The sequence below is a fragment of the Saimiri boliviensis genome, chromosome 6, assembly GCF_048565385.1.
Source record: "Saimiri boliviensis isolate mSaiBol1 chromosome 6, mSaiBol1.pri, whole genome shotgun sequence".
NCBI lineage: Eukaryota > Metazoa > Chordata > Mammalia > Primates > Cebidae > Saimiri > Saimiri boliviensis.
Window position 1 is genome coordinate 131,928,319 of NC_133454.1, and position 17,579 is coordinate 131,945,897.

Below are 17,579 nucleotides of genomic sequence, written 5' to 3' on the forward strand. Positions count from 1 at the left end.
AAGCCCTCCCTGTCTGTGGAGACACCAGAGGCTCTCCAGGTCTCTGAATGCCTCTGGCGCTCTCTGCCCTGAACCCCCACCCTTGGGCCCAGATCTATTCCTGATCCTTGCCTAGACCTCGCTGTCTCCTCCCGATGTCCTGGATGGCCGGAACCACAGGGCGTCTATGCTCCTCTCTCCCCTCCTTCCTTCCACGTGGCGCCTCCTCCCCGTTCCCCATTTCCCCCCACTGTTTCCCTCCTTCCTCCAGCACCCTTCTCCCCATCGTCCTCCCCTCCCCTCCGCACTTCCTGCCTCTGTCGCCTCTCTGCTGCCCTCTCCTCCCTCCCCCACCAGAGCCCTGGAAGGCCAGGTGCAGCTAAGAAGTGGCACGCCATGACCCCAGTGACTTCACTTCTCTGAGCCTCCAGAGTCTCACCTGTCCAGGGCCCATGGGACATGCCCGAGTCAGCCCCTGGCACATTGTCTTGCAGTGGCCCGAGCTGAAGATGCCCCTGGTAGGAAGCTGAAAAGGAGGCCCTGCCTGTGTACCAGGAGCCTCTGCTCCATCGGGGTGGCGTGAGGCCCAGGCAGACCTCCACCTCCAGGCAGCCCTGCAGGTGGACAGCTGGGCCTGGGACCCCTGCCCAGACCACCCCCACCCTTCCTGACAGGTGATATCTTCATTGTCCCAGGACACACACCAGCCCAGCCTTCACCCTGCCCTCTCCCAGCACCCCGAGGGAAGGCCTGGCCCCTAGGGCACAGCAGGGGCTGCCTGGCATCTTGGCAGATGGGCAGCATTGGAGAGGCCTTGGACCCAGCTCTGCGAATGGGGGTGCCAGAGGGCTGAACTAGAAGAGGGAGTTCAAGGCCCAGATGCCTGGGCAGGGCCTGGCAGATTGAGGGCTTCTGGGCTAGGAGACCAGGACAGTGTCCCCTCAGGGGAGTGGGGCCATCAGAGCTCCGGCCACACAGCGTCATGGGAGCAAGAGGACCCAGGGTGCCCACAAGCTGCTCCCTCAGAGGAGCTCTGCCACTCCACCACTCACCTTCCCCCAGTGCAAGATGTGGGAGACGTGACACAGTCCCCGCCCGTGCCCAGGGCCTTGGCAGGGTTAGGAGAGCCAATGCAGCCAAAGCGATGAGAGCCCCACCGCCCAGGGCGCCGCCATTGTGGCAGGGAGCCCTCCTCCGGTCTGCCCGTCCTCCCGAGCGTGTTCCCTCTGTCGTTCCCGGCAGGGCTTGTGTGAAGTTTGCTGATGGCATCACTGAGCCACCCAGCCGTGGGGTGAAAGGCAGGGATGGGGCTGACGCTCCCAAAGGCAGGAGGAGACCATGGTCAGGCAGGGGCTGCCCGAGGTCACAGCGTATGAAGAAGGTGGCTACCACCACTGTGGTCCGCAGGGCCTGGCCAGGGCTCCGTGGGGCAGAGGCCGTGCTGAGCTCAGGGGCTTCCCTCCACTTGCCCACTTTCACCTGGTCCCTCTCCTCTCCCTCAGAGTGACCCAGACACACTAGCCTCTTCCCGATTGGAGACAGATGTGGGCAACACGGCCACTGTCCCCCTGCTCAGGGCAGGCTGGTGCCCAGGGACTGTCTGCTAGACCAGGGAATGAGAGCTTGGCAGCATCATGTGTGGCTGTCTCACAGCTAGGAGGGCTGTGGGGTGGGAGGACATGCGGGGCAGGGGTGCCTGCGTGCGGGTGGGAGGGCATGCGGGGCAGGGGTGCCTGGGTGTCTCTGGAGCCTGGGCCATGAGCAAAGGCCCTGTGGGAGGCCCATGCAGTAGGGCAGAGGACGCAGCCCCTCCCTGCTTCCCTGAGGGAAGAGAGGCCTGTGGACTTCTGGAGACAGTGGCAGCGTGGGGGGCAAGGACAGCTAAGCCGGCCAGAAGCCTGGAGCTGAGTCCTCCCCCGACTGAGGACCTCTGTGAAGACCGCATAGATGTGGGGGGGTCTCAGCCTTAGGGTGGGCACCTGGGTGCAGCTGTCAGGTCCCAGGTCGGCCCCAGGCACGTGGACCTGGGAGCCAGCCTCAAAGGCAGGGGTCCCCAAGCACCCCTGGTAGGTGAGAAGCTGGGTTCCTGGGGTGGGCAGGCTTGCCCCTCCCCTCCCCTCCAGTTCCTGTCTGTGGAAGTAAAATGGAGGTTCAGAGAGGTGACCAAACACCTGGTCACGCATCTGCGCCTGGCAGGGCCTGAGCTGGGGACCGTGCAGCCCATGGGCCCAGCAGCAAGAACGGGGGCACGTGCCCTGAGGTGGGACTGAGGCAATGGTGGGGAAGGTGGGCCAGGAAGTGGGGGAAGGCCAGAGCATCCAGCGCCAGGGGCCGATCCGACAGGCTGCAGAGCAGAGGGGAACAGAGCCTGCCAAATATATCCAGATGGGGCTGGAGTGCTCGGGGCCTGGCCAGGAGCCCCAGCAACTTCCTGCCCGCCCACCCTGCTCCCCCACCTTCTCATCCAATTCCCAGACTGTCAGCAGCAGGGGCTGGGGGGCAGCAGCACCCCACTTAGCCACAAGGAGTGCAGCCAGAGGCTGGCTCCAGGGAGGCATGGGCAGGGGCTGGGGTACCCCTGCACACACGGCTGTGTTCACACAGAACAGGCTTAGTGCCTGCTGTGTGCATGGCCCGGTGGGGGTGTGGTGTAGCCCATGGTGAGGCACACGGCATGGCTGGGGCTGGGGCTGGTTGTGGAGCATGTGGAGCAGCAAGGTGCATGACATGGCATGTGGCATGGGAGTGTGCGCCTCGGGGCCACGTGTCCAGGTGGAGCTGACCATGGAGGGTGCCCAGGGGCAGTGGTGAGGCTGAGCAGGCACCGGCTGGGGAAGGTGGGCAGCATCGGGGCAGAGCGGGAGGCGGCGGCAGCAACGCCAGGACTGCGGAGGTGGAAAGCAGCACTCGGCATGTGGGGTGAGGAGTCAGGGCTCCAGCAGATCCCTCGTCCTCCGGAGCTGGAGAGCCAGGGAGAGTTCTGCAGCCTGGGTCTCACCATCGCGACTCCCCCTCAAGGCCTCTAGGCACACCATCCACTGCCAGCCTCTGTGCCTCCGAGGACCTGTCTCCAAGGTCTTCTGGGGACCACCCCAGCTCCCCCAACACAGAGAGCACCAGAGCTGGGCATCCAGTGAGATGCTGAGTTGCTAGTAGAGGCAGGGAGGCACTCGATATTGGCGGGAGGAAGGGCAGGGGAGGGTGTGGGGGTCAGGGCCCTGCCAGGCTAGGGAATGGGCTTGGAAGGGTGTCCTGGTATCTGTGAGCTCAGGAGATGTCCCGAAGCCCCAGCTGGGCCTTGAATGCCAGGCAGAGCCAGGCTGGGCCCAGCAGTGGGAAGGATCCCTTGGCTGCCCAGGGAAAGCAGGTTTGGGGCAGGAATCCAGCCCCGATTGGTTGATTGGTTGAAGTCCATCCCAAGTCTCCCTCCCCATGAGGCTCCTGCTGATGCCACAAATGGGGCCAGATTCCAGATTCCAAGCCTGGCTGCCCAGCCCCCATCTGGGACCCCAGCCCAGAGCCCCCGGGCCTGGCCTCCAACCTGGCCCCAGCCTCAGGGGAGCTGAATTCAGGGAATCCTGTCCTCCTAGCGGAAGCCAGAAGCGAGGGAGGGAGGGAGGGCAGCCCTGTCCTGGGTGCAGGCCCGGGGGCCGGGGGCTGTCCGCCCGTCTGGGTCAGCGCAGCTGCAGCCCGGCCCTGGCTGAGTCATGGGGCCTCTGTCTCCAGGCCTGGCCTGAAGCGGGAACAGCAGTGAGGATGGACGTCCTGGCACCTGGAGAGTGGGCAGGGCTTCCTGGGGCTGGGGTGGCCAGTGGCACCTGACTGCCGCCCCCCTGCACCCCAGGCGTTTGGCCCCCGAGTCTCTGCCACCTTCCTGGGGTTCTGCTCCCATGTTCCTCACACCCAGCACAGAACCCAGCACGTCTCCTGTGGATGCCTGCCTATAAACTCCAGCTCACACATGTGCGCCCACACACACAGGCCAAGCCCCTCAGCCGGTCACCCCACCATCAGAGCTGTAGCTGGCCCCTGGTGACCATCCTTCATGCAGCTCACCCTGCAAGTCTTTACTGAGCACCTACTACGTGCCAGGCACTGGTACAGAAAGGGCAGAAGCCCCACCCTCAAGGAACTGACCCCCTGCCATGGCAGAGACAGAGAACAAAGCATCACAGCGATGGGGGCCCGAGAGAAAAGCGGGGCAGGAGCCTACAGCGCGATGGGGCAGGGGTGTCTTTAGAAAGGCTGCTGGGACGACTCTGGAAAGGGCCATAAGTGATTACTTAAAGGAGGGAAGGGGCGGCCTGGGAAGAGGAAGAGCCTTCCTCGCAGAGGCGGTGGCAGAGGGCTCAGCCTTCGGTGTCCAGGAGTGATGGGAAGCCCCATGGGGCTGAGACAGCAAGACCTGGGTCAGGAGAGCGCTGCGTGGGGTAAGCAGGTGACAGGACAGTGACAGGGTGCTCGGGTGTGGTCAGCGGTCTCGGGGGGCGGGGACAGATGGGAGTCAGAGTCACAGGAGGCGAATCGAAGTCTACAGGGAAACCCACCATTGGGAAGGGACAGAGCTGCTTCCAAGGAGGCCCCACGATGGGGTTCCCCGTGACGTGGCAGGGGTGGGGGCCAGGACCTTTAGCAGGAGGTAAGGACAAGACCACGAGGCAGAGGGGTGGCAGAGCGGAAAGCTACTACGTGTCACAAAGGCAGTTCTGAGGGAAAGGGACAGGACCAGTGGCTCAAATCTTTAGAAATGAGGGGATGGATCAGGTAGAGCACCCCAGATTCAAAGCGGGGGGCTTGGGAAAGGAGCAGGGAGAAGGGTCTGGAAACTGCTGCTGAGCAGGAGCTCCCACACCCGCAGAGCAGGTGCAGGGAGGCCAACTTGTCCTTCTGTCCGTCCATGGGGAGATCCGGTGGCATTTCAGCCGGAAGGTAGGAGAGCATGAGGCGGAACTACACTCCAGGGGCAGGGGGTGGGACAGCGTGGCCTGGCTGCTGCCACCAAGCTCCCCAGAAGAGGGGCCCTGTGAAGACAGACCCCTCCATGGCCTGTGGAGCTCTCGGCCTCCACGTCCACCAGCAGGGACTGGGTGGTGATGTCAGCAGTCCCTACAGGAAGGGGGCTGCACAGCCGCCCCAGCAGAGAGCACTGTCCACATGACTCCACGTGCAGCCTCCACACACAAGTCACATGGAAACAAGCAGTGGAGAGCCATGCATGTGTCACGTCACGTCACGTCTCACTTCATGCATGCTAAACCCCACTCACCAGGCAGGACCGGGCTCGAGGTGCATATTGAAGTTGCTGGAAGGAGAAACATCAGATCCCTCAGCTGGTTGCCTGGTAGGGAGGGCCCTAGAGGAAAATGGGGCAGGTGAGACCGGGATGTGTCTTTGAAGTGTCTTTAGCAGGAGAATGTCTTCATAGAGTACTTATATCATGAAAAACCCTGTGCGCAGACTAATTTCGAAACAAGTGCGTAAGGTGTCAGTAGAAAGGGTTCAGGAGGACGAGCAACCCAGCAGTGCAGAGCCCATGGGCTGGGGGCGCGGGGCATGGCGGCCCTCTCCTGGGGATGGGCGGGGTGGGACGAGCGGGCCGAGGAAGAGGCTCACGTAGTGTGCATGTTTGGGAGCACCTGGGGAGCGTCTTGAGTGTCCAGAGAGAGGACACAGTCTTCAGCCAGCAGGGACAGCCCAGGGCGCCCTGGGAGAGGCCTGGGTGGAGAGAAAACGCAGCAGGCTGTGGGCGTGGCCGGTGTTGGGGGCCAGGGAGGTGGTCAGAGGCCTCTTGGTGGTGCCCAGGGAACTGGGGACCAGGGGCCTCATCCTTCCGCTTCGCCCTTCCCGTCAGGCCCAGGGAGTGGCCAGAGGCCCGGGAGAGCCTGCCCTGAGCACTGCCTCCGTTCCCAGACACGCCCTGGCCTGAGCCCCCAGGCTGCACTGTGCCACAGAATGGACTCGCCGGCCCCTCCCTGCTGGAGAAGTGACCAAGGCCCAGGGTCGCCCAGCAAGCAAGAGGCCATGGAGCCATTGTTAGCTGCCCACGTGCCCTCAGGGAGGCAACTCTGAGAAGCAACCACCACCAGTAGGAACGGGGCAGACATTGATGGGGGATGGAGGGCAGGGAAGGTGGCCACAGCCAGACCAGGAAGGTGGAGGTGGAGGCCTCACCAAGGAGACCCTCAGCTGGGGCCAGGAGAATGAGAAGGGCCTGGACGCTAAGAAGAGGGGTGGGTGCTCCTGGAGGTGGGGCCAGCCCAGGTGACGGTCCTGAGCTGGAACCTGAGGAAACTGGCTCTGGCATGAGGAGGGCAGTGCCCAGGGTGCCACAGGGGCCCGAGATGAGGAGAGCGGTGCCCAGGGGGCCTGAGGCGAGGAGGGCAGTGCCCAGGGTGCCACAGGAGCCCGAGATGAGGAGAGTGGTGCCCAGGGGGCCTGAGGTGAGGAGGGCAGTGCCCAGGGTGCCACAGGGGCCCGAGGCAAGGGACCGTCGGCCAAGCACGGCACCATGTCTGTATCCCGGGAACAGTGGGGAAGCCTCAAGTGTCCTCACCCAGAGAGGGGACATTGTGGTGGGGAGATCAGCGGTGACAACTGCTTTCTCTGGCTGCTGGGAAGAAAGGAGGGGGTCACAAGCCCCAGAGGCCTCCGTCTTAGAGAAAAATGGAGGCAACTTGGGACAGACTGAGGGAGCCAGGGCAGAAATGTCCCGGCCGAATTCAAGAATATTTGGGGTATATCTGCTGCATGCCAAGGGCAGTTCCAGGTGTGGGCCCTACCTCAGGAAGCCAGACTGACCTCATGTGGCTCACATCCACGGGTGGGGTTGGGGGATGGGTGCAAAATGTTCACATGCTTGTCAGGCGCCTGGATGTGTAGGAAGCGCCGTGCAGAAAGAAGAAAGCAGGCTTGGGGCTGGGGGCTGGGGCACGGGGAAGCAGGCTGGAGGGTGAGGCCGAGGGTGGGGGCTGGGCCAGACCACAGGGTTGGGAGGGGACTGGCATGGATCCGGAGCCACTGGAGGTTAGCGCCCATGACTGGGGTCTGAGTTCCAGCGGATGGGGCCGCCCTGCAGGGCTGGGGAAGGGAGGAGAGATGAGGTGTGTCTCGGACCCCAAAGGAGCCAGGTCTGCTTGTGGTCTTCTGGGGATGGCAAGGGGCATTGCTGGGGTCCTAGGGGCTGGTGCGCTTGGGGGTCCCAGATTGCCCAGGAAGTGGTTGAGGGCCCAGGGGAGGGGAGGATGTGGGGGCAGCAGGGCCGATGAGGGCTGACCTGGAGCCGTGACGCCCGAGCGGCCAGACAGCCCCTGCTCCCCCTGCCCACCTGCCCCCGTGGCTGGGCTGGGGTTTGGCGGAGGCTGCAGAGCGCTCGCTGGCTCCCGGAACAAAGTGTTCTGCCTGGCGTCCCCTGGCTTCCGGGCCTCTGAGGGCTCGCCAGAGGGGGCAGCTCAGGAGGCGGCGCAGAGAATGAAATGCAGCTGGGGCCTGTGCCCGCCGCCAGCACAAACACCGCTCCTGGGCCTCCAGCGCCTTTCTCCAGCCTGCCCTACATTCCCGTCGGCCTGGCCCCCAAACAGCGGCCAGTGGAACCAGCCCTACCCGGGGTTGTGCTAAGTGGGCAGGTGGGCAGCTGCCCCCAGCTCTCGGACACAGTGGTCCCCGCCTGGCGTCTGCCAGCAGGACGCTCCTGAGGCCAGGCTAGAGATGGGCCAGGCCCTGGAGAGTCTCGAGCCCCCCATCCCAGCCTGGGGCTTCCCCACCCCTGCTCATGTGCTGGCCAGCGAGGCAGCTCCCTGGCCTCTGTGTGCCCCTGAGCCTCACTGCCCAGGCCCCTTCCAAGGCAAGGGGGCAAAGGAGCTCCAATGCCACCCAGACAGTGGTGTGCCATGTGGGCCTCTGACTCCCTCCATGATCTCTATCCCCACCCTGAAGTTGACGCAAATGTCCATACAGAGCAGCCTCTGAAGGGCCGTGGGGCTGTGTATGTGACAGCTCCGGCTCTGGTACAAATGTCAGCCCCGACCCAGATGCAGAGAGGGAGGGGGGTGGCTGATCGTCCAGGAGCATGAGGCCACGTGGCACCGCTCACATCAGCGGACACAGCACACACAGACCCCTGGGGGCTGTGACGAGGTGAGGGCTGAGCCGAGGGAGAATCCAGGAAGCTGGCCTGGCCAAGAGGAAGAGAGGGGAGGCCCCAGTGGCTGGAGCCAGCTGGGGGAGGGGAGGCAGCAGGGGCTGGGATCCCTCGGCTCTCACAGCCACGAAACAGACTCTGTTGTTTGTTCAGAGTACAAAGGGGGGGGGCCTTCTCCAAGTTCTCAGCAGAGGAGCGAGACCTCTCCGACCAGGGAGATGCAAGGAGAGGTTATGAGGTCGCCTGGGAGAGGGTGGGTTCCGGCTGCCCTCGCCACTCCCCCGCTGGACACCAGGATGAGCCTGTCGTCTCTCACCTCCAGAGAGCAGGGCCCTGGCTGCCAGCATCAAAGCGTGTACAAGAGTGTTCGTTAGAGCAGATCCGGGTAGGCTCCACAGTACAGGGAGACTCGTGGGAACCTTGTGCCGTCAACCCTCGAGCAGCACGGGGCTGGGGCAGCGACCTTCGATCTGCCAAGGCGAAAGCCCGTGTATAAGTTTTGACTGCCCAGAAACTTCACTAACAGCCTCCTGTTGACTGGAAGCCCTTCCAATAACATAAACAGTCAATTAACACATATTTGTATGCTACATGTATTACAATAAAGTAAGCTAGAGAAACAACGTTAAGCCAGTCATAAGGAAGAGAAGAAGCATTCGGTGTAAGCAGCTCATCGTAAAGGTCTCTGTCCTCGTCGTCCTCATGTTGATCTGGCTGAGGAGGAGGAGGAGGAGTGGCTGTTACTGTCTCAGGGGTGCCAGAGGAGGAAGAAACTCCATGTCGAAGTGGACTTGTGTTGCTCAGGGTCGGTAACACACAAAACGGACATTCCACTCCAGCGGGGAAAAGGTAGCCCGTTCCGTAAATGGTGGGGTATCAACAGGGTAACCCATAAAAGTAAGCCTGTAGGTCAGAATCAATCCCATGTGATTCAAAGATTTAAGTGTAAAACACAAATCGAGAAAGTGTTAGGAACAACATTTTGGCATCGGAATGGAGGAGGCCCTTCCCAGCACGCACAGGGTAGGAAGAGAGAAAGGAGAAGACGGATGGCTTTGTCCACGTGAAAAACTGAAAACATAAAACCTCTGTGTGACAAAGCACAAAACACACCAAATGCCGTAAACCCACTCACAAGACAAATAGCACACTGGGGAAAAACGTCTCTGATGCGTGCTTGGCGTCTTTCTTGACATCCAGAGTCCTTACAAATCAATGAACATGAAAAAGCCCAGTCCCGGCCTCAGCTTCTCTGCTGAGCACCCGCCCTAGGAGGCAGTGGGCGTAGGGGGCTTCTACCCCCTCATGCCAGCCTTGGGTCCCCAGGAAACTGGCCAGGGCCTCATTTACTGATCCAACAAATATTTGTGCAGCACCAACTCTACTCTCCACGTATTAACTGGGCATCTTCTAGGCTCCAGGCTCTGGGAGGCTGGCTGAGATTGAGACGGTGACTGCACGGCCTCCAGCTGGTGGCAAAACAGCAAGCAAGGAGATCAATAACCAGGCCATCTCTGGGAGGGGTGAGGGCTGTGGGGACACCGGGAGAGATGAGGCGAGGAGGCCACCCAGGATTTTGAGCTAAGGTTATACAAAGCAGCAAAGGACAGTGTTCCAGGACGAGGGAACAGCGGGGGCAAAGGCCTCAGTGCTCAAACGAGATGGGCACACTCAGTGCCAGAGAGGGGCCAGCAGAGGAGACACAGGAGACTGGGTTTTACTCCCAGTACAGTGGGAATTCTGCAGAGGAATTTGGCCCAGGCTGGGAGGGAAAACAGCCTGGCTGCTGCCTGGAGCAAGTGGGGATGGTTTGGGGGGCATAGCCACACGGCGAGGTGGTTGTGATGGTCCAGGCAGAAGATGCTGCCAGCCTGGGCAAGGGCCGTGGGGGGGTAGGCTCAGAGCACACACTCCAGACCAGAGAGCCGCAGACACCAGGTGCCCACCAGGGAGCCTGAATAGTTGGTCATACCCTGTGGATGCGGGATTCGGGCCGGTTTGCAGGGAACGAGCTCCCACTGGGACGTGCTGATCTTCCAGGCTGTTGGACTGCATGCCTCAGAGCCCTTGGGGAAAGCAAATTGCTGATGGGAAGGCCTCGCTGAGGTCCCAGGAAGGGAACCAGAGTCATGTGTGATGATCCTGAGATATCCCCCACAGCAGTCAACCAGAGACATGGCGTCCCTGAGGCACTCAGGAGGCCAAGCGTGGTTGGTGGGCAGGGGCTGGCAAAAGCGGGTGTCAGCAGCAGGGGGAAGATCTTTCATCATTCTGGCCCTCTCTCAGAGGGAAGCAACCCTGCTCCTGAGGGGTGGTCCGCAAGGGCCAGCCAGGCAGCTGCAGCCCCAGGAAGGGTGCTGGGGTGGTGCCGGCCAGGCCTCCACCATGCGCTCATGCTGTGCCAAGGACATGCTGGGGATGTAACTGACCATTAGTGGTGTGGGTCCTCAGCCGCAGAAGGGCTTCCTCTGGCTGCTTGGCTGCTCGGCAGAGAACAGCAAGATACCAGGGATGGCGGCGAGGACAAGGCTTTGGTCTGCAGCCTCTGAGCAGACACACTCAGCTCAGCACCTGCCAATTCAGCCCCTCCACGGGCGCCAATCCCAAGCCCTTGCACAGCGGCTGACACACTGTGCTCGACTTTCTGTGTCAAGACTCATCCAGCTTGGACACTGCCCAGTGGAGGGTTGCAGGGGACAGGTGGAGCAGCTGGTATGTGGGTGACCATGGGTCCCAGAGTCAGTGCCATCTGTCTCCCCGTTGGGAGAGGACACCTGGCACCTGCCCACGTACCCATGCAGTGGGACTTTCAAGCAGCCTAGTCCCAACAGCACTCCAACTCCTGTGATGGGTGTCGGGGGCTGCTCACCGCCATAGCACATGCAAAGGCCCAGGGGCCTGGGGGCACAGGCAGGTGCACCCTTGGGCAACTCAGAGAACAACCTGATGGGAAGTGAAGGGAACTGTGCCAAACCACCACAGTGGTTCCCACATTCGCACACGCACAGTCTCCCACACTCTAGAGCCACAGGCACACACATGCATGCCTCCCACGTGCACAGCAATGCTCCTTTGGCCTCAGCTGCCAGGCACACCTGTGCGACTGTGTGTGTGACCTGGAGGAGTCCCTAATGATCGTGGTCACCAGGTGGCTCCCTGGGCACCAAGCGCCGTGCTCTGTCCCTGGTGTCCTCATGCGTCAGGCCACTTGATCCCTGAAGCAGCCTCCTGGGGAAGGGGCTGCAGCCACCCCCACTTTATAGGCATGGAAACTGAGGTTCAGAGAAGCAAAGTGACTCGACCAAGGTCACCCAGCCAGGAAGTGGCAGTGACAGGATCAGACCACAGGCTGGCTGCTGCACACCCCTACAAGGAGGTGTCATGCCCTAGCCAGCCTGTGTGCCCAAGGCCCGGCAGTGGTGTGCCAGGCTCTGAGGCCATCTCACACTGGCCACAGCACAGCAAGCTCCAGCAGGCCCGACAGTAAAACCTCGGCCGTGAGAGACACGGTCGACTTTCACACAAAAACTAAAGCACTGAAGCAAAATCAAACACGATGGGCCGCACCCTGCCATGAGCTACCGAGTGCTGTGACCTGTTGCCACTCGTGCCCGGCTCGAGCCGGGGCTGGCATCTGATTGCTCAGAGCCTGGTATTCAACATTCTGGGTACTGCTGCGAGGGGAGCTTAGTGACTGTTCCTCAGAGAGGACAGGAGGAGGGCCAAGGTGACCTTTGCTCTGTGACCCTACAGAGAGCCCTGAGAAGGCCCTGCCTGGCCTTTAGACACTACCCAACAAGGATGCCAGAGGAAGCAGTGAGTTCGCTGCACCCCAGGGAGCTGCGGCCCAGGCAGAACACAGGACCCCCACCCTGGGAGCCACGGGTGTGCCCGGCCTCTCCTGCCTGTCCCTGGCCAGTCTGGCATCCATGAGGCTGGGGCCTTTGGCGGTCCTAGGCAGGGATCAAGGCCGGGCAGGTTCTGCAAAAATTTCCCTTGAAAGACTCTTTTTCAAGATTTTCTTTTGAAAACAAATTCATAACCACATCAAACAGGAATCCCCGTTGCCTTGGGTTTGATCGCCGGCCGCCCGGGGCTCTCTAACTAGCTGTTATTCTGATTGCTTTTTTCTCTTCCGAGGGCTGCATAGGTCTCTTATGGTTATTAATTTGGTGAGTGCAGGCTGGGCACAAAGCAGCTTTTGTCTGCCTTGCCTTTTAATCACTATCAAATTGCAAATAATGGTGGGGGCTGAGATCCCCAAAATTGATCTGTCCCAGCAGCTCTTGGGGAACCGGCCCCTGTGCCCAGAGTAGGCACTGCCTTCCCCGAGGGTGGCAGCTCCCTGATGGCACCTGCCAGGATGCACCTTCCTGTGGGTGGGGTCTGGCCTTGGCCATGCGAGGTACCTCTCAGGCTCCTCCATCACCACCAAAACCAAATATGCCCGTGAGACGAAGGTACCCTATGCACAGAGTGGGGGGTGGGAGCCTTCAGGGACGCGTGCCATGGCAAGTGCTTGGGTCAGAGCTGAGCCTTGGGGGCTGCAGAGGAGCCACCTGTAGCCCAGGCCTGGGCCCTTCCCATAACAGAGGCAGCATCGTGACGCCTCAGATGTGGACCCGCCCTGGGCATCCAGCCCACGTCCTGGCCCACTGCCGGGGCCTCGTATCTAGCAGTCAGGATGATGAGAGCGTGTCTCTGGGGCCAGAAACCCAAAGCCAGCCCCTCAAAGCCCCAGGCACCACAGGCCGCAGTTGAGGTGAGTCTGGGACCAGCCAGAGCCGGGTGTGCGAGGATACTGGCCCGGGCAGCTTCAGCGAGTGCCTCTGGCTCTGTGGCTGCCTCCCTACCCCAAAGGTGGCTGAGTGCCTCTCTCCACGGTGCCATAGCTCCCTGCTGAGAGGAGCTGTCACCAAGGTGGCTCAGGACCGAACGCGGCTCCAGCCACACCCTCAGCCTGTACACCCTGCCTGTGGCCCTGCCACCTGCCGCCTCCCTCCCTCCCAAGCATCCCTTGTGAAGGCCTCCATGCCCATGAGCACATGTGGGCTTGGACAGATGTTCAAGTGCTGTAAAGTGAAAATTTATGAAACCACAAATGTTCATCTGTGATGTATTTGGTGCTTTAATTAATGCCAAACCAATCGATACCCAAGCTGGGGCCTGCACAGTTAGTGACAGTAAGCCAGGCAGAGCCGACCTTGTTCGGCTGCCAGCATGCAGGGCCCAGGAGCTGGGTCGGCCCTAGGACACAGATCTGGGCTTTGCTCTGGAAGACCCAGGTTCGCTGCACCTTTGATCCGCTATGGTCTCATAGGTCTCTGGGCCTCAGTTTCCTCCTATGCACCCTGAAGACTGGGCAACCTCCCATGCCCCCTGTCAGGCACAAGCAGGTTGTGGGACTGAGAGGGACCAGGGTGTGGGTGAACGAGACAAGACCTCAGGCTGGCCCCCTCCCAGAGGCCCTGCCCCACCTTGCCCTCTGCTCTCCCCAGCTCCCTCCCTGTCACCTACACTGTGTCCCACTTCCCCCCGCCACGGCAGCTCCGTGGTCTTGAGATTGGAGATTTGGGGCAGAAACTCGGGGGACAGGTGACCCTGGCCCTCTTTTCCTGGGCCTCGGTGTCTGCATCTGTGGGGAGGGGGTGTAGACCTCTGCGGCTGGTCCCCAAGTGGCTTTTCAGAGCACTGAAGTGCTGGCTGGTCCTTGCCTGTGAGGGAGCCTGGTGTAGGGGCCCGGCCCCTGCCCCTTTGCCGCAGAAGCTCTGCACCCTTTCCTACATAGCCTGGGCTTCACATCACCACCATCAGGTTGATCTGGGAGACATAAAACATGGGGCTCCCTCTGGCCTGGACCATCAGACCTGGGACGTGCCCCCGCCCCTGGGCCCGGGACAGGGGTGTCTCAGACAGCCCATACCTGAAGGCAGAACCGCAGGGGAGCCGGAAGCCTCCACCCTACAGCCCCTGCCACCCAGGGCTGGGAGTGGGTCCCCTGGGCCCCTGCTCTGAGCAGGGCACAGTCCCACCTCCGAGGTGGAAGCTGCCCATCTAGCCCTCTAGACAGATGCTCAGCCCCACTCCGGTAAGAGTCCCCTCATCGCAGCCTCTCACAGCGCCCTGCTGGCCGCCTCTTCCCCACCCTGCTCAGCCTCCATGGTGGTGGGGAGGGCTGATGACCACAGCACCCAGCCTTTGAAGCTGACCTGGGCCTGCCCAGACCCTGGCAAACTGGTTGCTCCATTTCTGGCCACCTCGGGGCTTGTGCCCACATCACCCAGCAGCATCTTCCCTGGGGTGGTCTCACCCGCACGGCACCCAGCCCTGGCCCACATCTCACCCCGAGCCTTTCCGGCTGGATCAGCAGTGGGGACGGGCGCCCGACGGGCTAGGCCTGCCCGGAGCAGCCTGGGGTGCAGACATGGAGAATGCACGGCCAGGTGGCCCCGGCCCCCGCCTGCCGCCTGTCCTCAGGGCCAGTGGTTGATGCTGTGGCTGAGTCATCTCCGTGCCTTTCCGCAGAGCCACACTTTTCCTAGAAGCAGCTCTGCTGTGAGCCCTTATCGGGTGTGATCTGGTTGCCCCTCCCCCACCACTTCTAGGCCTTTCCAAGGCGCCAGGTGCCCGCAGTGGGGGAGGGTCTCCTTCATTCTCCACAGAGCACGCTGCTGAGGGGCTCTCCTGCAAGAACGCCACAGGCTGAAGGCCCAGCCCCATGTCCTGTGGCCACCATCAGAGCTGTTCGTCCCCACTAGACACTCACTCATGCTGGGGCCCCAGGTCCACCCTCCTAGGGAGAGGGGTCCCCAAGCTGGACTCCCGCCCCTGCCCTGGTCTGCCCTGAGGGTGGCCCTGCTCCACCCAGCACCTGCTCTGAGGGTGCCAGCCTGCCAGACAGGCCCTCCCACTCTCCCCATCAAGGTTGGATGGCCACTTCCCACCTGGGGACAAGCTCCAGCCTCATTCCCCGAGAGTGCCGTCCTAAGGAGCTCTCAGACCACCTGGCTCTCCACTCGCCTGGGGTTCTTCTGCTGCCTCCGCGGCCCTGCAAGGCCTCTGAGCACCGACTCTCTGCACCGGGTTCATGTCAGTCTCTGTCCTGCCTTGACCACCTTTGCAGGGCGGCCACCCGGCATGTAGCTGCTCACTGCAGAGCCAGTCCCTGAGAAGGTGGAGACCACGTGGCTAGGCAGAGGGTGCGTTGCGGGGCACTGCCCTGACCACAGAGCATGGATGCAGAAGGCATCTAGGAAAATAGCAGTGTCCCGGCAGGTTAGAGAAATGGGATAGAGGTGCCTGGGGGGTGACAACCCCATCCCTACCCCCTTGCAGAGAGCATCGCAGAGGCACAAGCCCTGGGTCTGCAAGTCCCTCCTGGAAGTGGCCCAGTAGAGATATCCCTTGCACACCAGGCAGGGCCCAAGGCCTCTGCCTCCTCAACAACCCCAGGCCCTGCCCATGAACCAGCCCTCTGTCCAGTTCTCCTCCAGACTGAGTAGACGAGGCCCCAGCCTCCCTTGACCCTTACCCCAAGCCTTGCCTCCAGAAGCCAAAGGCTGCCACAAACCCAGATAGTTCAGGTCTGGGTCCCTGGTGCAGACCCTATGATGTAGGGATATGGCACAGAAGGCCTAGCCAGCCCCAGGGGGCATAGGCGGAGGAGAGGAGTGCCCCAACCCTGAGCCTCCACACCTGTAGACACACACAGGCACTTCGGCATACGCGAGATGGACTCCGGTAGCCACACGTGCACACACACGGGCGTGACCAAGGGCCTCACAGACATGCCACCTGCACACAGCAGAGACGGTTGGCACCTTCCCTTCCCCGGCCCTGAGCCTAGGCCCTGAGGCTGTCTGAGCACATAGCTGCCTCCCCCACCAACTCTCTCGTCTGCCTTTGTCCCCACAGGTGACGCAGCTGGACCAGCGGCTGGTACTCATCACCGACATGCTTCACCAGCTGCTGTCCTTGCACCGAGGTGGCCCCCCTGGTGGCGGCGGCCCCCCCAGAGAAGGTGGGGCCCACATCACACAGCCCTGCGGCAGTGGCGGCTCCATCGACCCTGAGCTCTTTCTACCCAGCAATGCCCTGCCCACCTATGAGCAGCTGACCGTGCCCAGGAGGGGCCCTGATGAGGGGTCCTGATGAGGGGTTGGGGGTGGGCCTGAGAGGGGCAGCCAAGAGTGGCCCCACCTGGCCCTCTCTGAAGGGGACACCACCCGGCCATGGCCGCCTCCTGAAAGGCCCAGAGAGAAGCCCCACTCTCATAGGCCCCAATACCCTGTGGGCCATGCTGTCTGCACAGCCTGAGCCTGGGGGCTCAGCAAGGTCACCTCTTCCTGGCCAGTGGGTACTAGAAGCTGGCTGGGTGTGGGGGGCCCCGTCTCAGGTCTGAGTTCTTATCCCTAGTGCCCTGGCCCCCACATGTGATGTTGACATCACTGGTATGGTGGTTGGGACCCATCGGCAGGGCACCAGGCCTGGCCCACGTATGGCCAGGAAGTGGCAGAAGCTGAGCACAGACTCAGACTGCTGGGCCCAGAGGGCTTCCTGAGGGGAGGCAGAGCAGCCCCTGGACCCCAGCCTCAAATTCAGGACCCTGCCAGGCACAGGCAGGGCAGGACCAGCCCTCGCTGACTATAGGGCCACCGGCAATAAAAGCCCAGGAGCCCATTCAGAGGTCCTGGGGCTGGCTCCCTCACTCTCAGGAAATGCCGACCCCATGGACAGGGGACTGTGCAGGCTGTTCCTGAGCCCCCAGCTTCCGGCAGGAGGGACAGTCTTGCCATGTCCCCAGGGCACGAGGCTGACTGTGGGAAATGCCCACTTCCCTGCCTGCGTTAGACTGGCAGCTCTTGCTGGCTGGAGAGGAGCCCCACCCCCAACCCCCGCCCCCGAGCCTGCTCTGCGCGGGGGCTCCCGCCTCCAACCCCTCACCCAGTCCAGCAACCAGCCAAACACACAGAAGGGAACTGCCACATCCCCCCGCCAGCTGCCGAGCCGCTGAAGAGTCACAAGTTTCTGCAGGGAACAGGGGTTCCCTCTGGGCATTACATCGCATAGAAATCAATAATTTGTGGTGATTTGGATCTGTGTTTTAATGAGTTTCATGGTGTGATTTTGATTATTAATTGTGCAAGCTTTTCCTAATAAACGTGGAGAATCACAGGCTGGGCTGGGCACTGCTCTCACTTTAGTTCCTGGGGCGTCCGTGGGTCTCTGGGACAACCGGGGGCTCAACCTCCACACCCCCCGCCTGCTCCCGCTGATGCCTGCGGGCCTCTAGGTTGCTTCCTCCGCAGGAGACCCCACGCACCCACAGAAAGGACCCTTGCGGTTCCCCTGGAAGCAGTGCCCAGATGGCAGTGGACTAGGAACCCTATGTCGCTGTACCAAGGAGTGGGTCAGAGGGGCTGCAAGATGCCAGTGTAGGCTGTAGCCCAGCGATGTCGCTCCT

At 62.0% G+C, this 17,579-nt stretch overlaps 1 protein-coding gene across 3 annotated transcripts in view; it reads left to right on the plus strand.

Moving 5' to 3' along the window:
• KCNQ1 (potassium voltage-gated channel subfamily Q member 1) overlaps positions 1–17,289 on the plus strand; it is a 393,190-nt gene extending 375,901 nt beyond the window's left edge. For 2 of the 3 annotated variants that reach the window (XM_039471158.2, XM_074401855.1), the window contains exon 16: positions 16,031–17,289. In XM_039471158.2, coding sequence (XP_039327092.2) covers positions 16,031–16,267 — 237 coding nt within the window. In that variant the 3' untranslated portion in view covers positions 16,268–17,289. The remainder of the gene's footprint in view (positions 1–16,030) is intronic. The other variant, XM_074401856.1, reaches the window with a different exon arrangement.
• The last annotated feature ends 290 nt before the right edge of the window (positions 17,290–17,579 follow it).